The following is a 26,369-nucleotide window of genomic DNA, read 5'->3' on the forward strand; positions in this document are numbered from 1 at the left end:
TTCTCTTAGTATGGAATGGACATGCCCATTTTGTCATCAATGCATATAAAATTTCTTTTTTTTACTGTTTTATTTACTAAACATTACAACGTACAAGTCTCACAAGTCCGATGTTTATTTTCCAAATGGCTAAAGTATTTAAAAATGTAAAAGCAAAATTTCGACTTAAATATGATGAGTTATCCGTCATTTTAGTTAATATATCTGAGGCTCACAGTGGTTTTCTATTTAAAACAACTGTAAGTTACGAAACCCATGTTTAAAAGTATTGTTCACTCAAGCTTAGTTATATTTGAAGGTTTACAAAATAGATAATTAGATGCATAATTATGTAGTTACACTCACGCTATCATTACTGGCCAGCGCCAATAACGTAGGAACTGCAGAATGTAGCAGATTGGCGTAGTGACGAGAACAGTTCTGCCGGCCTCCGAGCACCCCTAAACATCTTCCTAGGGTCCCAGCAGCTGTTTGCAGCTTATGGCTCCTGTAAAATACACATTGGTTGCAAAAACTTCTGTATTACAGACTTAATCAGTAAAAAAATTATCGATAACAACCAAAACTTACTTCGCGGAACCATCATCGTTTTTAAGGTATTCCAAGGCTTTTTCTGCCTTTTCCAGGACGTTCATGGCCGCGATTTATCAGCCGATCAGTGTGGAAGGTGCATTGTGCATGATCATAACAATTAGATGTTGGAATACCACGAAATTTCGTCGCAGAGAATGCAAACAAACGGAAGGAAAATCAATCGTGTTGACGTTAGGAATTACGTTTAGTAATTAATTACGAAAATTATTGGTTGACCATGTCACAATGACAGTGAGAATAATTTCATTTTTGAACGCAAACGGAAATGTCAAATCTTAGGGACATGTCTATTACATGAAAAAACTTGATTCAAGGTCAAAAGTATCTGAAAATAAATATGTTAGAAACACTAAAGTCCATATTTTTGAAAGAAACCGGCTCATTTAACAATATTATATTGCAGTAATTTATTTACTATGAGCTTACTAGTCAAATACACGTTTTATAAAATAAACTATCAAAGTCATTACAATTACATTGATGTGTAAACAAATTAAATAAATGAAAACCGCATGAAATGTCTAAGGTATTTATTAGTTTTATATGTCATACTCATTCAGATAATGTATGACCGATCAATAAATACTTATTCACTATTAGAGTCAATGAAAGGAATCTAAATGAAACGATCATACACCTTACGAAACGTCAAAACCACAAAACGTACTATGATATATGTTTAGGTATCAAACACAAATTAGAAAGATATAGTGTATCAAAGTACTCTTTGATATGTTTGCATGAGTGTTCTGTTTTTGTATGTGTTTGTTTTGTGTTTAGAGCACCAAAATCAAGAGCGTTTATCGATTGTATCACAAAACCACTCTGTGATAACTATATAAATACGACAGTTCACAAAAAAATACATTCCGGTTTATTCCTGATAATTACGGAATGTCCGACGTCAAAACTCCGGAGATCGACGTAATGCAAGGGCTGAAGACCGTGTTAACCCAAATTGAGGCGGCTGTAGCTCGCCGGAGTAAAGTAAGGGTGATTCTTTTCCTCGTAGTTTTGCATGTTCAAATACGATTATCTTTCGACCTTTATGACTCAATTGTACCGCTTTATTGCTTTGTATCTGAGAGTTATTATCAATCCGTAGACGACGTTTTCATTAATTACTTTTGTGACACATGCTATTTTAACAAAATATCGATAACTAGTAAGAGTACTGTGATTTGTAGGTAGTTATATTTAATGCATTTAAGCAACATCTTATTGGAAATTTCGAATTTTTAATGTGTTATCAAAATCCATCATGGTCTTGTGTCAGCCGCATCCATTGACACCCCGCGATGTGTACTACGTCATTGATCCACCTTGCAACTATCCCATATTGTTTCGGGTCTAGATGTTTGCAGTATTTGTTTTCAGGACCTGCCCCAAAGAACACCAACTCTAGTGGCAGTATCAAAAATAAAACCAGTACCGCTCATAATACAAGCATACGACGCTGGCCAACGTGACTTTGGAGAGAACTATGTCAATGAACTAGTAGAAAAAGCAACAGACTCTCAAATCATCGAGAAATGCAAAGATATAAAATGGCATTTCATTGGGCACTTGCAGTCGAATAAAATAAATAAGTTATTGAGTGCTCCAAGGTTGTACATGATTCAAACCGTTGATTCGAAGAAGTTGGCGGATTCTTTGAATAAGCAATGGACCAAGGTTCGGAATGGCGAGGAGATGTTGAATATTATGGTACAAGTTAATACCAGTGGGGAAGAAGGTATGTGTCTACCCTTAATTAATATCCATTTTAAAATGTTCGATCTGAAATAATATATTTGTGAATGGTGACTAATTTTAATGAGCATAAAGCTATAATGGTATTAAAACAATGCAATAAGTACATGCCACTTTGCTTAAAATTTCTTATATTTATATATTATATTTTTTCCAAGATAGAATACAATGATGTTATACCAGGGAAGGCACACACCACAACTAGAGGACATAAAAATTGTCAGAGCCTGGAAATTCCTTCAATTCTTTAATACTGTTGACCTTTGCTCCAAACTGTAATTAGTGGTGATCACTATAGATCAGTTAGTGTTGCAGTGATGAGGGGTTGCATAAGCCCTAAATTAAACTTCACTAATAATAATAATAAATTAATTTTTTAGGTCTTGGGAGAGGCGAGAGTCTAGAAAAGATAATAATAATAAATACATTGATCAATTATTAACAATTACAGTTTTCTTACTCTGGTATGAGTTCCTTTTGTTTTCCAGATATTTGGGAACGGTTACTTGCTCCATGTTCGGACTGCATTTTTCGTAGCGCTATCTCTTTCTAATTTTATATACATTAATGCAGTGGCATACTGTGGTAAGAAACCTGTAATTAGTGATAATCATTTTTCAAACTTGCTTATTTTCAACATTAAGTGTTTTTACATATTTTTTTTTTAGCAAAAAGCGGAATAGAACCCTTTGAAAGCGTCACAATGGTAGAATACGTGCTAAAGAACTGTCCAAGCCTAAAATTCAATGGCCTAATGACCATAGGGCAGTATGACTATGATATGTCTCTAGGCCCTAATCCAGATTTCCTGAAACTGATCGAGTGTAGAAAAGAAGTCTGCGAAAAATTGAAACTAGATATCAATGAAGTGGAAATTTCTATGGGGATGTCATGTGATTTTGAGCAGGCTGTAAGTACTGTTTTTGATGAATGACATGCAACATAGAGCGAATCAGATATATATATTATTTTTATCATCCTTTAACATCCTTATTGTGCCATGCCTAAGTAGTTATTAAGTAAGTTTGGTAATTGACTAACTGAAGTAATTTTTTTAAATGTTTATTTTTCCATAACCCAACTTTATACCCGGGTGAGGTAAATTAACTTGGAATTAACTGAGATGCCAATATATTTTACAGGGTATCCCAAAACTCAGCGTCAAGTGGACACCGGGCGAGAGGCCAGTTTATATGAGTTCTGGTTAAAATAAAATAAAAATCCACTTAGTTAAGTTATAATAGACATATTTTCGTAAATGTTGAAAATCGAAACCATAGACCACATCTTTAAGTGCTCTGACCACACTAAACTATTATATTGTATGGTATGCTTTTATGTTATAAGGTCCTTTTGAAAAATAAAATTATTATTTTTTTATGGAATGAAAAGTGGCAAGTATTGTACCATTTTTAAATTTTTACTTAATGGGCCGTCTTTTTAAGTAACTTGCCCATTTACTTTAATTTTTTTAAATATGATGTGTCAAAGTTAGCTGACGTTTTTTAAACTATGACTCAATGAAACTTAATTTTTTTTTTACTAAACTTACGACATTCATTGCTTGATTTGTGATTGCGATTAATAGCATGGGTATTTAGGATTAGGCTAAAAAAAGTCGCAAAATGTTAAAATCTGTGATGAGAGTACTTTATTTATTGCATTTTTTTCAAAAGGACACATTTCAAAAAACTCATACCATGGCAAGCAATACTTTAGTGTGCTCAGAGTACCTAAAGATTGATCTAGGATATTGATTGTCAACATTTTTAAATATATGTCTAGTACATAGGGCGCACTATAAGTTTCCGGAACTGGCCACTTACATAAATAATATTTAAAAAGTAATCACAACATTTGAAAATGGAACTCTTTGGCTGTAGAATGCAGTTTGTTTCATCTGACTGTCACTTGTTTTTACATTGTGGCGTCATTTTAGAAATTGGTTGTCTACATCACCATGGATTTAACTCGTGAAAATTTTCGTAGTATGATTTTCTACGACTTAAGTGTAACTTAAGAGCTCAGTGGAGCTTCGTTCGGCTTCAAACTGCTTTTGGCGATGAAGCACCATGCAAGACGATTATTTATAGCTGGTTTGCATAATTCAAACGCGGTCGTGTGAATCTCAGTGACGAAATTCGTGATGTTCGCCTGTCCACTGCTGTGAACAACAAAAACATCGATGCTTTGCGCCGTATGATCAAAAAACAGACAGGCATGTGACATACCATGAGATTCGGGCGTCTTTAGGCATAGGCATGAGTCAAATACAATCAATACTACACAAACATTTTGGTGTGAAAAAGCTGTGATCTCGGTAGATCTCACACAATTTGACTGAGGCTCAAAAAACGGATCGCGTCACTTGGTGCAATGCCATGCTTACCAGATTCAATGAAGGGGCGTCAAATTTGGTGTGGGACATAGTAACAAGTGACGAAACATGATTTATAGTTACGATCCCAAAACAAAGCAGCAATCGAGCGTATAGGTCTTTCGAGATGAGCCTAAACCGACCGAAACTGGCGCGCGTGCAAAGTGCCTCTAAGCGGATAATTGCTTCTTTTTTAATAAAACGGGACACGTGGCTACTGTTGCTTTGGAGAATCGTTGTACCTTGAATAGTGATTGGTACACGACCATTTGTTTGCCGGAAGTTATTGACAAACTCCGTAAAAATAGCCGTAAACGCCATATCATCTTGCACCACGATAATGCCAATTCTCACACAGCCAGACAGACAAATGAATTTTTCAAGGTGAACAACGTTGACGGAAACTTATAGTGCGCCCCACGTATCACTTATATAAGTGACATGGATTTTTATTTTATTTTTACCAGAACTGCTATAACCTGGCCTCTCACCCGGTGCCCGCATAACTTTGAGTTTTGGACCACCCTGTATATTAAAGATTCTACTGTGATAGAATTGACGTGAAACGTAAAAAACAATGACAATGACAGTTGCAATTATTTACTCCATAATTTAATTCTATCCTGCTAAATCTAGGTGTTAGTAATAGGTAATAATTCACTAGGCGGGTAGCCGCGAACAATAGCAGCTATAGCGGTTAGTTTTATTTTTGAGCCGCGGCCGCGTTGAGTAAGGCATATAACTTATAAATTTAAATAATAGGAATTGCGCGCGGCCAATTACGTATTTAATAGTGTAGTAATAGTATAAAATTCAAACAACAACAATAAATAATATATTGTTGTTGTTGTATTGTTTATAAAATTCATGGATATTTTTTTTTCAGGTTGAACTAGGAGCTACTACAGTACGAGTTGGCTCAAACATTTTTGGCGCTAGGCCTCCAAAGAATTAGTGAAAAGTACAAAATTAAAGAATATATTTTTAATTTTAGGAATTTAAAGTAAACGTAGGCTGTTATTATTTTGTTTTAACCACGTGGGGCTTCCATTAAAGTTTATATTATTATCAAATTGTAGTTTAATTAATTTACCGACTCCAAAAAGGAGGAAGAGGATCTCAATTCGTCTGAATGTTTTTATTTTTCTTTTTTGTATGTATATTCGCGTTATCTCCAGCATTTTTGAACCGAATTTGTTGGAAAAGGGGCACCTCAATAATGGTCCCATTTTAATTAAAAAAAATATTCCACCTCTGGCAAACTAGGGGATGAACCTGGTTTTGCGCGATTCCGGTAACCGATTTCAATAAAACTTAGTAAATAGATGTGATTGTACGAACTTTTGAGGTCGAATTTTTAAAATTATAATTGTGATGCCAAGTGAGTTGGAGTTTTTTTTTTCCATCCTCTAACTTGATGGGTGACTAGCGCAAAATTGTGTTGGTGAAGTCGGATCTGAAATGGATATCAATGATGATGATTGCTTATTTCTTAGAGGATGGAAAAAAGTAAAGGAATAGTTGAAGTTTTTTTTTCTTCCTTTTTGGCTTTTCGCGATTATTTATTGAAAAATATTTTTGACAGCCACTAAATTAAGTTTTTTTCGCTATACAAAGGCAATGTATTATAAAGAAATATTGAACTTTGTAATGGCGCATTTACACCAAGTCGTCAGGCGATTGTCGCTTGTCGCCGAAGGCGGTTTATATCGTCTGAGCGGTAAGCGGTAGTTTGCAGCCGAATTCGGCTGGGTGAGTCGCCTTAGGAAGTAGTCTGCCGAAGGCGACAGACGACCCGGTGTAAATGGCTTGTCGCCTTCAACAGGCGAAGTAGTCTGCCGAAGGTCGGCATACGACCCGGTATAAATGCGCCATTTATCTTGCCTTATCATCGCTCGGTGTCGCTCGCCTAGATGACCGTGTGAAGGCGAGCGCCAGCCAGTGTTGGCCAAAATTTAATTGTCCTGGCAATTAAAGATTGACAATTAATTAATTGTCAATTGCGAAACAGCAATTAAGGATTGATCAATTGTTAGTTGCGAGAACCGCATACGCATAACAATTAATTAATTGTTAATTGCGGTTCTCGCAACTAACAATTGATCAATCGTTAATTGCGTATATCTACAATTATCAATTAATCAATTTTCAATCTTTTCAATGTTTTTGACTAACAATTAAAACTGACATATGGGGGGGGTTAGGGTTTGGGTTAGGGGGTTAGGGTTTGGGTTAGAGGTTAGATTTGGGTTGGGTGGGTTAGGGAGTGGGTGGGTGAGCGGGTGTGTGCGTGGGATGGGATAGGGGGTGGGTCACTCACACCTTACCCAACCGGCACCCCAACCGAACCCCTAACCGGCCCCCCAACCAACCCCCCAACCGGCCCCCCAACCAAGCCCCCAACCGGCCCCCCAACCGACCACCTAACCGACCCCCTAACCCATATTCGTAATGACACTTTTATTAGGTACTTTCGGTTTTAATTGTTAGTTTCAATTATTTCTTAGAACAACTAAAAAAATTAATTGCAATTAATTTGATTGCAATTAAAATCAATTCAATTGAAATCAATAGCAATTAAATCAATTGCGACGCGTCGCAATTGATTTAATTGCATCAAATTTCTCATCAATCAAATTTCTGATTGAAATTTAATTGATTAACACGCCCAACACTGGCGCCAGCCAAATCACATACAATGTGCTATGTATCTCAAAGGATGGAAAAAAAATCTAATATGGAAGAAAATATAAATAAACATTTTATTTTCTACTTTTAACTCATCTAACTGGCGCAATAGCACCAGGGGCTTTGGGCTCAGGATGCTATTTTAATAACAGTTTCCTAAGTTTATTCTTTGGTAGCTGCCAATGTTTTGAATACCAGAGGCATCAATTATTGTTCTCGGTTATCGTCTTCATTCGTTTTCTTTGTTTTTTGAGTTTTTTTTTTTTGGATTTCTTATTTATGTTTAATAGTTTTACATAAGTCAATGGTTTTACATTATTGCCTTGTTTTCGTAAACATAACTACACTCATTCCCAGTTGCCAATGCCTAAAAAAAAAAAAAGGAAAGTGTGTTCTGTAAGCTGTCAGTTGTAACTTTTAGGGATGCGCAACTGATAAAAATATACCGATATATATTGCATCGATAGTTACAAACAGAAACGTGTCTAGAACTATGGAAACATTTAAGTATATACACACATTTAATCACATACACATTAAATTGTGGAAAATAATCAATGCTACAACTTCTCTGTCAATCCATTTTGATCTTTGCATGGTTCGTATATATAAAATGTATAGATAGAACTTCTATGCGTTACTTATACTCAATTTTCAATATGAAATATTGACAAAATTGTTGCACAGTGTGAAGCTAGCCTTTGAACAGCAATAGACTACAGAAGTGAAGATAGTGTACTGTAATTTTTCATGCCACGATTTGACGTTTGTTAATTAAAAACTAAAATGTGGATCGTAAGGTCCATTATTAAGCGAATAATAATTGAATCATCGTAAAAATATGTTAAAATATAAACAATTTGTAACTAATACAACAAATGAACTTATAATATATGAGACGTAATTCCATCCTTGACTAGACTGGATATATGAGAGTTGTTTTTTACAAATTTGTACGGCGCAAGATGGCTTATTTAGTCTCTACTAAATAAGCCATGCTTGACGCGATGAATTCGATAGTGTAAATGAAAAAACAATTTGGTTCAAAAGTAGTATTCGTGCCGTTTGTTGGGGGTTAGCTCAATAAAACAACGTTTGTTGCTTCACGTTCACCTGCGATACACGCCCGCCACAAACTAATAAGAGTTACTATGACGCCCGCTCACACCTTTGTCTCGTGTCGTCATGGCGGAAACGGCGGGCCGCAGTGTGACATATATTGACTATTGTCTATGGTACATTATGTCAATACATTACAGTATTCACTGTGCCATGATATTTTTTACATGCGCTTTAACAGACGCTATTACGGCTTTCATACCGGAAATCTTAATCTTGGAAATTTTGAGTCTCGACAATTTTTTTACATTTTCGAGATTCAAGACTGATGTTGTCAGTCTCGGGAATATCCAAACTTTTGATACTTAAGACTTACATAACTTAATTATCAAAAATTATTCGAAATCTAAACCTATGCTACACTATTTTTTTTATTCTTTCTACATGTACATGGCATGGTAACGCTATAGAGTGGAGCTCAATATAGTCTGTGGAGATTAAAGAACGGCAGTAACAAAATCAGGTTCTCTCTAATTGAAACTATATTAAAAGCCCTTTGTTTCTTACGCTATCAACATAAAAGTGACAAAAATGCCTTGTTAAATCATTTTTCATTTTATGATTTGAGTTAATAAAGAACTCAATTAAAATATGTTGTGACTTCAAATGCCTAGCCTATAAATTCGGAATCCAACTTTTGAAATAGTCTCGAAAGTCTTGTTAACCGCACCGAGTCTTAATATTTTATTCCCGGGACTTGAAAATGCAGCGACATTGAAAGTCCTACTACTTATGGATGGAGCCTCCCATGTGCTATGCACTAAGATGTATTAGTATTATTTTCAAATATTCGTAAAGTATTTGCTGTAGCTGCGATAAAAAATATCGAAATTGATACCATAAAATATAGATTTCAGTTATATCGAGTTCAAAAATATTGACGATATACATCATACAATATGTACAAATATATACAATTTTGTTTCTCTCCCATGCTCTGTTAATATATTATGACCTCTTAAAATTGTTCTGTAAAAGTTACTTTTGGAACAACCCGCTATATTATCACTTTAAACTTTTCTATTTCTCAGTTTTTGAAATTATTTCTGCCAATATATGAGTTATATCGAGTTCAAAAGTATTGACGATATACATCGATTATTTCATGAAAAACATGGATATTTTGATATATCGAAATTTTTTCCCATCTCTACCTTGTAAAGTAACTGTCAAAAGACCTGCCAGTGCCAGTGCCAGTTTCCGAACGCGATTGCTTTGTGGTTGTCGACGCATGCACGCAATTTTAAATTTCATTATTTCGACTGTAATGTTGTTTCTTAAGAAAATTTTATAAACTTACATTTTACGACAAACTTTTATATTTTCAATTCCAATTTAGATATATTTTAGTGAGTATAAGTTACATTCAGGTGCAAAATAGTGTTTGTGTAGTGTTGTTCTCATTACCAAATTTTATGTCAGTAAAGTTTTAACAAGGCCGTGTTGCAAACAGGTAGGTAAAGGATAACTATATATCGTGTATTTTATCGTATTTCAATAGCTTTTATAGTTAGTCATGAGTGTAAGCGTGGTTGGTTCCGCATCATAAATTTTCATCACATATTGTAGTTACTTCCAAGTTATGGATGTGGCATTTTTTAAATCGAAATCTGGGTAGAAGTCAATATTTCCTTCCCATAGACGTAATTTGTATTTGCCAATGAGTACTGGTGCACCTTTTAAAATAATTAACAAATTATTTCAATTACTTTATTGTCGTTTATTAATGCATGGTGATATATATTTGCTACGTTGTGGTTGAGTCACACCTGCCGACGGGCTTGCCCACGCGCATTTTTACTTGTAGTTCCAGCAACTGCACCCAAATTCCATTGTAACTGCACTAAAAATTTTTCAATTGCAATGCAGTTCAGACATTCAGGTAGTGACTGGTAGTGTAACTGCAGCATAACTATTGTATCCCATTATATTAAACATGTGTACTCAGTAATTACTTTAATTAAATTATCATGGTAGTAGCCAGAGTAGCATTTAATAACATTTTAGTTCTTTTTAAAATAAAGGAAGCAAGACATACATAATTTAACCATTGACATGTCCCACTGACCTGTGTGTGTCCTTAACAATTGTGGCACAGAAATATCATAAATTTTGGATGATAACACAGCTGTCAGAGACCCTCTGTGGCTTTACAGTATCTACAGTATCAAATTGTTAGGGAATCTGTGTCTCTAACAATTTGTAAACTTGTAATTGGTTAATATATTATTGTTTTGAGACAGCCAGAAATGCAGATGCAGAAAAATGCAAAGAGGATTTTGGTTACGGATTTAAGGCTTGAAGTTTTTTTTACGATTCTCTTAGTAATGGGACGAATAAGTTTTGCGCCTGATAGTAAATGACACGCCTGACCATAACAGTTGCTGTGCCACTCAGAGCTTTAAATTGCACAGATCTGAGTTGGACTGCCTCTGCGCCCATCACCTTGAGACATAAGTTGAAAAGTCCCTTGTTACACCAACACCCTTACCCTTCAAAAGCAAAACACAATAATGCTTACAGTACTGTATGGCTGTAGAAACAGGTAAGGTGGCAGCACTTCCCTGGACAAACTCTTTCACGAGGAGCTCTACTGCTGCTAATTTTACTGCTGATAGATTTTTTTATGTTGTGCAGAACTCAGATGGTTGCATAACAATGTATATACTAAGCTATTTCAATTGAAATAAGGTAAATGTTGCATTGCTCTAGAGACCAATCTCGGAGTAGCCCGGTGCATTTCTCTCTACATCTCAGAGCATTGAAATTTAGACCTTATTTTAATTGTAATAGCATAAAATATATATTGATAAATTTAATGTCCTCTGCCTTGCCGTCTGCCTGTTTGCGCTGGCCCTTATAGTATGTATGCAACATTCACTGCCTATTCTTCCAAATAAACTTGATCCTTTTTAATAACTTACCCATATTTATCATTAACTATTGATATTTTTAAGTCTTAAAACAATCCACTTTTGCGTCATTCATTCAGTTTTGTTTCTCTCCCATGCTCTGTTAATATGACCTCTTAAAATTGTTCTGTAGAAGTTACTTTTGGAACAACTCACTATATTATCACTTTAAACTTTTCTATTTCTCAGTTTTTGAAAATATTTCTGCCAATAGATATTTTCAAGTCTTATATCCGTTGGTAGTGTGTTACTTTCCTTGCTTTCTCTACCCAGATTGTCAAATTTGGGTGAAGCATAAGTAACGTTATATCTTCATGATGCAATGATTATTTCATTCTACTCAGTTGTGATTACTATGGCAAAGTTATGTACAGTCAATAGCATATTAAGCTGTACTCTGCTGTTCGAATAACGCCTCCAGAGTAACGGAATAAGATCCGGCAATATGTAGCTTGATAAGATGGCATCTGACCGGTGACACTAGTGCCTTTGTCTTATTATGTTTAGATAGTAATTCCAACCAACTTCGTAAGATTAATTTGTTTATGGTATTTTTGCAATTATAGGGTATTTTTATCTATACTGTATTATTCTCATTACAGAGACATTAGCTTTAGGGAGTTCTAAATTAGAACAGGGTACCTACCATTTGTATATAAATGTTAGCTTCTCATTGTTTCTCCAACCAAATATTCCATGCAAACCTTGCTTCTTCCGCTTCAAACACATACCTAAATCTTATTCATCAATGATTATCCGGCTGAGATTGGGTCATGTTTGCTTGCCCGGTTTTCCTAGCCAAAATTAAAGTTCGTGATCACTCCCTCTGTGAATGTGGGCTAGAGGAAGGCTCTCTAGAACACTAATTTTTTAACTGCCCCCTAATAAGCTTCCCACTTTACGATTTGCTTCCCGAAAATATTCCTCGCCCAAAAGTATCAATTATTTCCTGGTCAATGCACACTCTCCACTAGTATTCACTTTATACAAATTTCTAAAGCTTAATAACATAAATCTGTAGCCAGTTCCGAATAGCCTCTGCTTGACCACATTTATTTCATAATTTTCTGTCCCACCTAAAGTTGAATCTGAGAAAAGCTATTATTTTCGAACAAGTCTTCATTTTTTAGAAAAATGAATATTCTCCCCGTATTCTCCCAATATTTTTCGTATAATTTTATTTCTTTTTCCATCCTCCATGATAATTTTCCGCATTTGACGTTGGCATCGGCCGAAAGTTGATGTTACCAAACGAATGGCTAAATTTCTTTTATTAAACTATTTTATTTTTTATTTCACGATAAATAAAACTTTATAAAATGTTTCCAAAAGAAAGCAAATAATAAATATATAATATAATTAATAATAAATAATAATATATAATAAATTAGTCTTTCAACCCTGACGTTGGCGAAATCGTCGCGCAAAACGACGGAGCCATAGCTACAAAAGTTGAAGTTGAGCTCCTTGTGGAAGAGTTCGTCCAGGGAAGTACTGCCTTGAACCTTACCTATTTCTGCCGCCAATCAGTAATATCAGCATTACTGTTTTCCGGTTTTGAAGGGTAAGGTGCTGGTGAAATTACAGGCACATAGGACTTGTCAACTTCGTCTCAGGGCGACGAGCGCTGTGACAGTGCCTCTCAGATCTTTGCGATTTAAAGCCTTGAGTGGTACTGCAACTGTTCAGGACCGGCGCGTAGCTTAACATCAGGCGCACGACTTGTTCGTCCCGTCACTTAATTTAATAAAAAAAAGATTGTGACCACTAGAGGCGCTGTACAATTTGCCCTACAAAATTGTGATGATTTTTCTCGATCACACATGTATAATGATGGTGGAAGCACAGTTCTGTTCTTTTCACACCTATCAAATACCAGTGAGTAACAAATGAGTTTAAATAGTAACACAATGTTAAGATGAATCTCAACACTATCTCATTGTGTGCCAAGGCAATTATACTAGCTGGAAAGCGACCGTTTCTTCACTTAGCTCATTTAGATAGTTGCCTTAGCATTTACTTACAATGTTACCTAAGTAACGTTTTAAGTTAACTTATGTATTTTTTTTAAATAAACAATCTATTGTTTATTTAAAAATAAAGTATTGTTATAAGTTTTTATTGCAAGTGTACTAAATGTAAATGTAGTATCCTTTGTTCTGTGGTATGGTAGGGTTGGTTTTCGCAACTCTACATCGCTTTTTTTATGATACCAAGTGAAGTAACGGGACGAACAAGTTGTGCGCCTGGTGGTCAGTGACACGCCTGTCCATAGCTGTTGCAGTGCCAATCAGAGCTTTAAATCGCAAAGATCTGAGGTACACTGCCACTGCCTGGCGCCCTGAGACATATGTTAACGAGTCTCATGTGCTTGTAATTTCACCAGCACTCTTACCTGTAAAAACCGGAACGCAGTAATGCTCACAGTACTGCTTCAAGGCAGACATAGTTAAGGTGTGAATTCTTCCCTGGACGAACTCTTTCACAAGGCTCTACTGCTACTAAATGCATGTTTTGCGTGATATGGGTGTAGAGCCCTACTCCTGCCACCTGTGTTGTTGAAGAATTCAAGAAACCACCCAATTACTTTCGGAGTGCCTTGCAGTTCCGCTTTGTAGTTGGTCACGCTGGACGGAACACTAGTAGGACGTTCGCTGCTGTGTGCTAAATCCCTTTAGCCAGAAATATCCATTACCTAGACGCCTAGGCGCCAGTACGTCGCGCCACGCGACGACAGACGTGCGCTAACGCATCGCGCGTTAGTTTAATACTTTGTTGTCCGTCAAATACATGAACTCGCGCGCTGACTCCGCCTACTGCCCACACCGTTGTTGGTGCTATATAGCAACGGCGTCTGCTAATTATCGGGTATCAATATTGTTCATAATTTTTCGAAAAACTTTGAGATGTCATAATTTATTTATTTGTTAAGTATTTGAAAAAAACCGAACATTTATTTTTTATTTCCATTATAAAATGAGAGATACACACACACATACACATAGCCCTATAGCATATTAAAATTATTTTATTTCTCATGCTATACATAACCAGTTACCGTTTTAGAGACATACTGTGTCCTAATAGATTTTGGTACTGTAGCGTATATTTTCCCCAGGGATCGCAAATTTGCACCCGGCAAGTGTGCAATAATAAACGATGTTGGAATGCAATAGCCCATTTGCTTGCGCTCGGCGCTTCGTAAGACCCTGCACTCGTGTGCGCCGCACACACTGCACCGTAGGTAAAGCTGGCACTGAGAAAAGAAGCAATAAAGATCGTAGCATATATGCAGGTCCGTAGTCTCTACCTACACCAGTTGTAGAGAGGCGTGTTTGTTTGTATGTGTGATTGTGCTTATTGCCGCGTCGCGTCACTTTCTTCTGTGTTCTTTAGAAAGGAAAAGTTTTGTTTGAAATGACTAATGAGACAACATTAGAGGCGTTGAACGCAATTTATGTCAAATTACGCAGTTTAAACTGAATTTTTTAACCTCTGCCCGCAAACTGCTTCATATATTTTAACACATCTGACGTTAGACCGAAAATTACTGAGTTATGTTAAATTTAACGGCACGCTAGAGTTTCCACTTTGAACTTTAGACCCGGTCTTATTGTAACATAGAAGTAAATTAAAATGTTTTAAAATAAAAACACTTAAAAAGAGTCATGCCGTTTTTCCTATATAGTACATCTCCTTGTGAAAGGGTTCGTCCAGGGAAGTACTGCCACCTAACCTTACCTATTTCTGCCGTCAAGCAGTAATGCTTTTGAAGGATAAGGGTGCTAGTAAATTACAGGCATATGGCATTTGTCAACTCTTGTCTCAGAGTGACAGGCGCAATGGCACTGCCCTTCAGATCTTTGCGATCTGAGTAGCACTGCAACTGTTATGGGTAGGCATTACGCATAGCACCAGACGCACAACTTGTTCGTCCAGACACTTGGTTCATAAAAGAAACAGTCTCTGTCAAGCTGGTCCAATTTGGTGACCCTACAATGGGTGGAGCAAGGGTTACCGTCTTTTAAATAGATTGGTCTATTAAGTAGACTGAGAAGTGGTCACTTACTATGGGCCTCATAAAAAAGCTCAAAGTCGACGATCTATGGAGCGTGCAATGCTCGGCATTTCTCTACGTGATCGAATAAGAAAAAAGGAGATCCGTAGAAGAACGAAAGTATGTTGGGCATAGCACAAACTATTAGTAAGTTGAAGTGGCAGTGGGCAGGGCACATAGGTCGTAGAACTGACGACCGTTTGGGCAGAAAAGTTCTTGAATGGAGACCACGAACCGGAAGGCGTTCAGTTGGACGGCCCCCTACTAGATGGAAGGATGACCGGGTAAGGGCGGCGGGTAACTGATGGATGCACGTCTCGTCCAACTGGCAAGTGTGGCAATCTTTTGGCAAATTAAATAGTTTGTGAACATCTTCCCGCTGATATGCTGATGAAGTAGATTGGACGAATATATTCGTATGAATATATTATAACTACATACATATGTGCTATCATGCTTGCAACTGCGGTAGTAAATATTGTGGACCTTCATACAATACGCTCTAGACAAGATCAAGATTCGTCAAAATCTGTTAAGCACCCCGTCATCTAAACTACCAACTAACACGTAACTAAGAGTAACTACAATTAATTGAATGAAACAACCGTTAAATTCAACTTCAATTTGCTTTAATGCTTTTTTGCGTTCATATTATGTGATATGAGCATTTTCACTCGCACTTTCTACTTTCTAGCACTTGTGGTGTGTAGGGCTGAATGTATAATGCTAATAATGACTCGAAATTTGATTAGTTCATATTCAAGTCACACATTGGAGAAAGGATGTTCGCTGAAGATTGTTTTTCTGTATGATACTTAGAAGTTTAATAGCAGTAGAGCTCCTTGTGAAAGAGTTCGTCCAGGTGTCTGTATTATCTCTTTACATACTTCTGCCGCCAAGCTGCGGTTCGATGTTGAAGGGTTAAAGGTACTGGTGAAAAAACAGGCACATGGGTCTTTCAAACTTATGCCTTACTGACCCTCAGATCTTTGCGATTTAAATTCAACGCAGATCTTTCGATCGATCGATCGATCTTTGTGCAGTGGCACTGTAACTGTTATAGACAATCGTGTCGCTTACCACCAGGCGTACTACTTGTCCGTCCCGTCACTCATAAAAAAAGTTGATCGTTGACCTTGACTGCGCCAACGGACAAAAGGGTGAACTGAAGACCCGGGTAATAAGCTAACCGGCCTGAAGGGATCGGCACGGATCTTGGCTCAGGTCATTATTAAAGACTTGAATTAACATTATACACATAACATCAATTACTTCACTAGTAAGAGCGTAGGTCTTACGAAGAAGACCAATTGACTAATACCTAATACTTACCAGAATAACAACAGGTATTCCTGTGCACTGCCTAGAACACCCAGACCAGAACTAACTGAGAATAGTTCATATCTTAAATTAGCCCTACCGGGAAACTAGGACCTCTTAAACTTGCATCCAAGGTGCTAACTGCTTGGTTGTGTCGTCTACATTGAAACACATTTTGGCACGGTATTGTATTTCACATTATGTACTTTATTTTGATATTCGTTTAAGTTTCAAATAACGTTCTTATCTCATTGCTGCATGTCACTTATTGGGACACTGTGCCTTCACTGATCCATCCAGTCCGACATTAAATGTTTCACAATGAACCTCCTTTAGTTTCTATAAGTAACGGTATCAGCGTTCTTAATGATACTGTCGCGACACGATACTGTATAGGCGTTCCACAGGGTACAACTATACCGGGTAAGTGTCTCGCAGGGTACTACGCTGAGTAGGTATACCATAGGGCAACATAAAGAATGGGTGTACCACAGGGTATTGTACCGTAAAGGTGTCTCACGGGGTACAATGTCGAGTAGGTGTACCACAGGGTACTATACTGATAAGGTGTGTGTGTCACAGGGTACAATTTTGAGTAGGTGTCCTACAGGGTACAATGCTGAGTAGGTGTCCTACAGGGTACAGTGCTGAGTAGGTTTCTCAAAGGGTAGTACTGAGTAGATGTCCCATACGGAATATAAGATTAGCTCTTAAAAGTTTTAAAATAGGTATTCTGTAAGGCGCTGCAAATGAGTCCTAAAGTGTCGAACACAATCGTACTACAAGGCACAATATTCGATTTTATTGTAGAAGATTTTAAAGCCATTTATTGTTTCAAAGTTTTTGCTTCCTCGCACAGTTATTATTGCCGATTTGGCATACTAGCTCACCATTGTATAGAATTCGTCACAACTGTTTACAAAGCGGTGTTGCTTTTTCTTCCGATGTCAAGTTATAACTCATTGCTATGTCCATTGCTCTTTGGTCTTCACGGTCTGATATAGTCGTTAGATTCGGTGCGGGCAGTGGTGGTTTTACTTTGAAAAATATTAGGTGTAGTTAATTTATAAATCGTATTTCAGTTATTTTTTACTTGATATTGCAATGTCCCTGGCGGGTCTTAGTCACAAAGTGTTAAAAATTGAAATATCTGTAATAAAAACTAGAATAACAAGATATTTTTGTCAGTATTCTAATTTCGACTCGATGGAATTATTTCGTCTTTTTGCACTGACGCAAAAAGAAGTGTGAATTTTATAAACGAGAGGATATAATATTATTTAGAATAAGTATTTATTAATGGGTGTATTCCTAAATAAAGAAACATTCAATTTATTTATTTATTTAATATCGAAACCAATATACGAGAGTTTCGCTTTTTAAATTTAAACTTACTTTCACAAACATTAAAGTTTATTTCTCGATTGTTTACTTTTTCGTTTAGTGGCGGTATTGGCTTGAACGTGCAATATATAATCTTTAATTTCTCAGATTCTTATATTGATTAATAATCTGAATAATATAGATAACAACGTTCACATGAAACACTGGCCACATATACCAGAACGTTTAATCGAAATTCAATGTCATTCTGGTTTCTATATATTTTCGATTTCTTCCTTTCGATCGTCTCAGACCCTTTTCGATTGCGTAATTAAGATTTTTTTCAACATTACACTGAAGCCGCCTTTATGAAAGCTTTATATCAATTCTTACAAGAAATCTATTAACTGCGAAGTAAATAACCTTATTAACGCTTCGCCGCTAGTTAAGCGCTAAAGGCTTACCGTCTAAAACTCGTGCAATCTTAATGACGCCGGCGACGTCGGCTCTCTAGAAAATTACAAGTGAAAACTCAATTTACCCACCATCTACCGCGAATTTAACCATCGCTCTCTTAGTTGACCATGACGGCCCATTGATATGATTTCTTTTTTCTTAGAAATCATCTTTATTGCGTGTGAACAATATTTAGCTTTATTTATAAGCGACTGTTCAAAAGTAATTGTTTTTTACTTTTTTCAATTTTACATTCGAACGGAATTGTACATTTCACAAGTGATAGTTGAACAACAAATAAAAATTAAATAGGTTTTAATAAGATGGAACATAATTATAGCGTTCTTAGGTTTTCGCGACTGTTACTTTATATTTGTTTTTTTCAAACAAACCAACGTTTCGGGCCTTGGTCACGGTCCACTGATATAGTAAAGTCGTCAACCGGTTACGTCTAATATTAATGCAAACCACACTTTTTTTTTTTTCACTGCAATTAGACATTTTTTAAATTTAAATACCTTATGTGTACAGTTATAAGCGATTTAGAACCAAAAATATTGTTTCATTTTCAAGATGGTAATTATTAGAAAAAAATTTTTTCGGATCTAAGTCGTGTATTTTCGTGTTTTTTGCAAACAAACTAACGTTTCGGGCTCTACGTGTCCCATGGTTATGGACTCATGGCACATCAGTCAGTCGTAGAAAAAAGTTTCAGTTACTTGTAAAATTTAGCTCTCATTTTTTAAAATGTAGTCAAAGACCGCAACGTTCCGTTTATTACGATCCTGACATACATCTTTCGCCTTATCAACACGCATTGAAGATTTCATACAAGCTCGTCCCTTAAGGGTACTATTGACATGTTCGCCTTGGTCGGCCCTTTCCCACTCCCCGCTCACTCTGATTCAAATTGTTTCGTCAATCTTTTTTTATTTATCCTCGTCACATGTCCGAACAACATAAGCATCCCCTTTATCACACTGTTCCATAGTTTGTCCATCACAGACACTCAAGCCATACTTTTGTAAGCTCTTATTTCCACTGCTTTATAATTCTATTTTCTTGCTTCCTCTGCTAAACCTTTTATTCCACCTATTAATCCTATATATTCATATCATTATTATTCATCCGATCGCATTAAAACTTTCGTGAGTTGTACCCACCTCCGTAAAAGTTTTCGAAGTATTAGATGCACTGACTGCATCTGACGCACTGCACTGGGCATAAATCTCTAAGGAGAGGGTTAAGTCCACAGTCCATTATACTGGCCCAATACGGGTTTAGGACTTAATACTTCTACAGTGGCATTGCGATGCATGGTATAGCTAGTATATTGTAAATTTTCATGCATGCATGGAGTAGCAGAAACTTTTTAATGTAGTCATAGGGTCTCGTCTTCGCGGCAGGTATTCAGCGATCTGTTTGTCCAATTAATAAGGCTTCATGTAATGCATCGGGGGTGTTTGCGGTAGATTAGACGGATAGTTTCGTAGCCATCGCGACAAAATGATAAGTATCAGCGCTGGGGCGCTTCTGAGGGAGCTCCAACAGTGTGTTGCGTGTGTTCTCAGATCGGTGTGACTCGTCACTCTTGCGGAGATGGATAGACCTGTATACCACATATATATTTATAGAAATATTGCCCCTGTTACAATAATATTAATGCTATTACTAAGCTCATAAGTTAATTGTTACTAACACTATACGGATTGGATTGAACAGTATTGAAAAAGGTACGTCTTGGAGAACCACCTAAGAACTTTAAGGTGGTATTTAACGGCCCTGTTACATATTCAATATACGTCTAAAGGTAACTACTTCCTACTAATATTTAAATTGTACTAAATTACATTTCTAATAGTGTAACCAGAGAAAAATGTTGCAAGTTATTTGTTATATTTTTTTGCAATGGAAAAAATCTAAAACTAAAATAGTCGTAATTGTTTCTATTGAGCTGTATGTCATCATCAGTTAACGTCCAGAGGTTACAAATGCGTAAACAATCGAACGGTTAAATTTTACTGTAACTATAATTGTTAACTGTTCGGTTAACAGTTACACACTGTGTATAATTAGCGAGTATGCGTAGATGGTTAGTGAATATATGGGGAAATCTGGAGTAACCAACATTTCTTTTTTACGTCTTGACTCATCTAGTTTTGAATGCGGTCACTCAATATATCGACACTAGAAGAAAGGGCGTAAAAGTCAATACAGCTCAAATAAAACCAAATACCGTCGAAACTCAAAATTGTAGAATTGTTGATCAGTATTTAGTTATCCATTTATAAACGAAAATATATATGTATTGGTTTCATTCAGTAATTTTTTAAGCTTTCAAATCGTGTTTTCTCAATTCCAAAATTTCGAATTACGACAGTATTCATGTGCGACATGTTATTATCTTTACTTTAGAGTAGCAAGGGCGTAAACGCCAATTTTCGTCGATAATAAATTCATAATACATTTATTTGTGAAAACACAGGTTGTATAGAACTAGAAGCAGTGGAGCTCCTTGTGAAAGAGTTCGTCCATGGAAGTACTGTCGCCTTACCTATTACTGCCGGCAAGCAGTAATGTGAGCATTACTGGCACGTGAGACTTGCTAAATTTATGTCTCAGGGTGACAGGCGCACAACAGTGTTCCTCAGATCTTTGCGATTTAAATCTCTGAGTGGCACTGCAACTTCTATAGACAGGCGTGTCTCTTACCAACAACGTACGACTTGCCACTTGGTATCATAAAAAAAAGTTGGCATGTGACAAAATATGTATAGTTTCACCGTGTCCGACCAAACACAATCGAAGGTATATTATACATTTACTCACAGGCACTTCAGCAGACTAAACATCAAGTCGTCAAGGTATTGACGCTGTAGTTTGACCAATGTACTTTCCCTAGCGAACTTCCTATGCCTACCGTAAAGCAGTATTGCTGTGTTCCGGATTGAAGGTTAGGAAGAGCCGGCTTAAATACAGGTACAGGAGGCTTTAGGTTTTATGCCCAACGGCCGGCAACGCATTTGCTATATTTATTAGTAGAACAAAGTACACTCACATACTTGGATAGCACCGTTTATTTTTCCTTTTTATTATTCCTACATAAGAATAGGGATATCTACGGAAAGGCCCGTTGTCCACTATTTCGGTGTACTCCAGACTGGGGATTTCACACGAATTCGAATTGTTACTTGAGTCGCGAACGTACAGATTTCATCACAATTTTTTCCTATACTTTCATAGCAAGAATGATCAAGTTGTTAGGTTTGCGCAATTGCTACACATTGGAAATCAAACGCTTCTTTCAGATCTAAATTGCGTATAATCTTTGTTTTTTAAAACAAACTTGCATGAATAGGAATATGTTCTTTGGTAAATTAAAAATGCAGAATGAAATGGTTTGCATTAATATTAGACGTAACTGGTTGATGACTAATAAATACCATCTCAGTCAGCCGTGACCACGGGACCTATTAGGAAGCCCGAAACGTTGATTTGTTTGGTTAATTATTTATAGATTTTATATTTTTATTTTATAGATTTAGATCCGAAAGGAAATAATTTATATCATTTTATTTCCAAGTAATAATTAACTAAACTGTACTTGTTTTGGGAGACTAAAGTGGTGCCAACTGGAATCGAACAACTAAGAACCGTACGGTTATACTGGGCGTGTTTTAATGTAAAAACGTTTACTACGCTCATTGGTGCTTTAACTTCGGACTGAACCAATAAGTATTAAGTACAAGATCACGAACCATGATCACGTTCGTATTGCGTAAACAAATAAATGTGTAAAAGTAAATTTTATGGTTCAACAAATAAATCTCACGATTTTACTTTTAACGGATTATGAATATGATAGTCATAAAATTCGTTATATAAATGTTTGAATCTTCGTGTAGTAGTTATTTGTAACTTTACAGTTATGTTTATTTGTGTTCAAGCAATTTGTTAGTCGAATACAATTACATAGTTTATAGCTTGTCTCAAAATTTCGCAAGCTACAGAGACCTACATAGGTGTTCCACAGGGTCCTACACAAGTGTTTTACAGGGTGTACAATTAGAGCCCACAAGTTTTAATAGATATATCCACCGTTTTAACGCAGACTTTCAGGGAAATAATTACTCTTGTCAGCGACAGTCATAAATAAAGTATTACGTTTTTAATTCAAGACCACAAATCGTAAGATAATAAAAGACAATAAAATACAAATTTTGCAACATTAGAGAATTTAGTTTCACTGGAATCACATCGGAAACAAAATACAACGCTAGCCAGTCCATTGCTGCTCTGCCTTGAAATTTTATATTACACGTTATATCTTGCAAAAATGTTGTAGACGTTTTTCCCTTAATGCACTTGTCAATATAAGGAAGCAATCTCACGTCGACTTAAGTGTCTAGAACCTATTGCAATTGACTTTCTATTTGATGGTTTATCTTTTACTGTAGACATTGCGATGTCACGTCTTAAGTATATTTTCTTTTTATTTTTAGTATATATTCTATCTAAATCTGAGTAAAATTACGAGAAACAAACGAGAGTGTATGAAAATACTGATGTAAATGAAATTTTATTCGTCTCTACGACAAAAAAGCGAGCGAAGGGCTCATATAATAAGCTAAGCAGTGGACTTGAGGGCACCCAGGTGGACACTTCGGCTTAAGACACTATTGGAGACACACTTTTATCAGTTGCGTACCAAGTAGAGAGGCATGACCTGATCTAGTACCACGAGATTTTTTATGATTGTCGAGTGACGGGACGACCAAGTCGTGCGCCTGTTGGTAAAGTCGACAAGTCTCATGTGCCCGTTATTACAACCTCACCCTTCAAAACCGGTACACAGTAATTTTGGCAGTACTTCCCTCGACGGATCCTTTCACAAGGAGCTCTACTGCTACAAAAATAGTTTACATTTAAACAGCTTTTTTATGTAACGCGGTGGATAACGGGTGTCAAATAAATCATCTTTTATATAAAATTTTTGCTTCACGATAATATTCGTAAATTGCAAATTTGGAATATCAAGAGAAATCGCATTATAGAAGCCCCTTTATTAAAGAAGGATGGCGAAAGCTGACCCAAAATCAACAAAGTGCCATTCATGCACTTTGCTAGTATAATTTTACTTTTTAGTTTATGCCTAGTAGTTATCTATATATTTTGTATATTTTTAGAAGTCGGGAGTAAAGATGTTGCAAAACAAAGTACATATTTTGGAATAGATGCAAGAGCACAACGCAATTGAATGAATGAATGAATGAATGAATAAAATATTCTTTATTGCACATAAAATTACAAAATTAAATACAATACAATAGCTTAAGTATAATAGTAGTAGTAAGTCAATGTGCAAGAAGCGGCCTTATTGCTATGTAGCATTTTTTTTCAGGCAACCTTAGGATAGACATTTCGGATATGCAAAAACGGGTGCAACCAAAGAATATCATCATAAGTACACTACATAATAAGTAATAATAAAAATATATACATATCCGTAGATAGGTATAACTATACATACAAATAATAATAATATTATTAATACATACATAACAATAAATACACAATAATATTAAATGCTTATATACTTTTAAAGGAAAAAGAAAAATGAAATATAAATGTAGGAAATAAATGAAAGGATAGTAGAGGACAGACGAAATTTAGGAGTTGAGGAAGTGATCCTTGACACCTTGTTTGAAGGAATCAAGAGAAGGGGATCGTCGAATCGATTTAGGGAGAGAATTCCACAATCTGATCGCAGAAATGGTAAAAGAGTTGGAATAAAAGTTAAGAGGTATGAGAGGGCAAGTTTAGTAAGAGAGTATCAGAGGAGCGAAGGGGACGACAGACTGTAGAAGAGTGGAAAGTAAAGCGATCTTTAAGATAATAAGGTGTAAAGGGATAGAACAGAATTGAATAGAGAAGTGAAAGAATATGAAGATCTTTACGCCGATGGATGGGCAGCCATTTAAGTTGTGCGCGAAATTGGGATACATGGTCAAATTTACGTAGTCCGAAGATGAACCTAACACACATATTTTGGAGCCGTTCCAATTTATTGAGCAGAGTTACTGACAAATCCGGGTAAACATCTGCATAGTCCAGTATCGGGTAGAAAATGCTTTGGGCCAGAGTAATTTTAGTTTTAGTCGGCAAATACTGATAGTGTAGATGAAGTAGACACATTTAACTTTCACACATTTTAATTGGGTTAACAATCGACAAGAACCTTAACTGGAAGGAATACATCGAACAGATGTGCATGGACCTAAACAGATTTGTTTACGCTTTACGAAGACTAAGGCAAACTGTCTCGCGAGAAGCTGCGTTGACGGCCTATCACGGCTACGTTTCGTCCGTGTTCAGCTACGGTCTTGTACTGTGGGGTAACTCAGTAATCTTAGAAAGAGCGTTTAAAGTCCAGAAGAAGTGTATTCGAGCAATTTGCGGTGCGTGGTTCGATGACAGTTGCAAACCGCTGTTTAAAAGGCTGAACATATTACCTTTGCCATGCATGTACATTAGGGATATCTGCGTATTTGTCAACTCTCATCCTCAATATTTTAAAACACGCGGTGAAGTCATTCAAAGGCAAACTAGAGCAAAAATTATGAATCTCTTATACCAACCTCGTTGCCATAAAGTAATTTATAAGAATAACTGCTTCAATATGTGTATAATTATTTACAATAAATTACCAAACGAAATTAAATTGTTACAAGGACATCATTTGAAATTAAAATTGACAAAACGGCTTTTGACACATTGCTTCTATAGTAATAAAGAATACTTAGAATTTACAAATTCATTACATTAATTAGAAACTATAGAGACTAAATAAACATTGAATTCCATTAATATTTGCACATCTGCTTGCAGGTTGAATACAATGTACCTAATTTTACTTAAGACCTTTGTAATTACTGTATTCTGGCAAATAAACGTATTCTATTCTATTCAAAAAGTTTTTAAGTCTTCTCAGAGATAAATGTGCACCAAACACCTTCCTGCTAACCTCAGCAACGTGCGGCTTCCAAGTCAGACATTTATCAAAAATTACCCCCAAATTCCAAATAAGGAATACAAACACCATCGAAAACCACAGGGGGTACGGAGTCTAGATTTAAACGAGAATTGAACCAAGTGCTACCTATAATTGATTCAGTTCGACCATAGATTATGTAACGTTCTTATACGTACGTTTCATTTTAAGCATGATTGAATGTTTACCTACCTAAAGTATTGGTGATTATAGTACACACATAAAACATTAAAGCTTTATAATACCTAATCAAATAATCAATTAAACAGTAATGACATAAAGCAAAAAATAAAACACAATGTGACGAAAATGTTTAGACAATAATTATTCAAATGAAAGATAAGAAAGTTAACAAAGGAACGTTTTGACAAGAGGCCTCCTGTCGATGTACATTGAGATTGAGAACAGTGTGATCATTTGTGGCAGATTTCTATCATTTGGGCAGATTTTATTTTTATTCATTTTTATTGCGGCAGAACATGTTGACGTTGTATTAAATGTAGCAGAGTTTGGCAGATTTGAGAATATTCAGCAAATTCTTTATTATTTTGGGAACAAACTAAAAATTTGTTTTCTGCTACTACGAACAAACATCTGAAGCGATATACAAGACAATGTTATAAACATAACCTATATCAACTTTATAACCCCAGCTTCTACAGGTGTACTCAATTAGCTTTTTTGATGCTTGAATAACAAGTGTTGATAGGCCTCTTTAAT

At 36.0% G+C, this 26,369-nt stretch overlaps 3 protein-coding genes across 3 annotated transcripts in view; 2 read left to right on the forward strand and 1 right to left on the reverse strand.

Moving 5' to 3' along the window:
• Window positions 1–668, reverse strand: part of LOC113232577 (huntingtin) — a 77,372-nt gene extending 76,704 nt beyond the window's left edge. Inside the window, exons 1-2 of the mRNA XM_026467344.1 lie at window positions 571–668; window positions 346–487 (exon numbers count right to left, since the gene is read on the reverse strand). Coding sequence (XP_026323129.1) covers window positions 346–487; window positions 571–635 — 207 coding nt within the window. The 5' untranslated portion in view covers window positions 636–668. The remainder of the gene's footprint in view (window positions 1–345; window positions 488–570) is intronic.
• Window positions 669–1,394: 726 nt separating this feature from the next.
• On the forward strand, window positions 1,395–5,758 carry LOC113232548 (pyridoxal phosphate homeostasis protein). Its single transcript, XM_026467315.1, has 4 exons — window positions 1,395–1,581; window positions 1,972–2,329; window positions 3,015–3,256; window positions 5,610–5,758. Exons 1-4 carry the CDS (start codon window positions 1,489–1,491, stop codon window positions 5,676–5,678), a joined length of 762 nt encoding a protein of 253 aa, XP_026323100.1. The 5' UTR covers window positions 1,395–1,488; the 3' UTR covers window positions 5,679–5,758.
• Window positions 5,759–9,719: 3,961 nt separating this feature from the next.
• The window catches only part of LOC113232382, a 69,625-nt gene continuing 52,975 nt past the window's right edge, over window positions 9,720–26,369 (forward strand). Inside the window, exon 1 of the mRNA XM_026467076.1 lies at window positions 9,720–9,983. The gene's annotated coding sequence lies outside the window, so the exon portion shown is untranslated. The remainder of the gene's footprint in view (window positions 9,984–26,369) is intronic.

The sequence above is a fragment of the Hyposmocoma kahamanoa genome, unplaced genomic scaffold (genome assembly GCF_003589595.1).
Source record: "Hyposmocoma kahamanoa isolate Upper Pololo Valley unplaced genomic scaffold, ASM358959v1 76, whole genome shotgun sequence".
NCBI lineage: Eukaryota > Metazoa > Arthropoda > Insecta > Lepidoptera > Cosmopterigidae > Hyposmocoma > Hyposmocoma kahamanoa.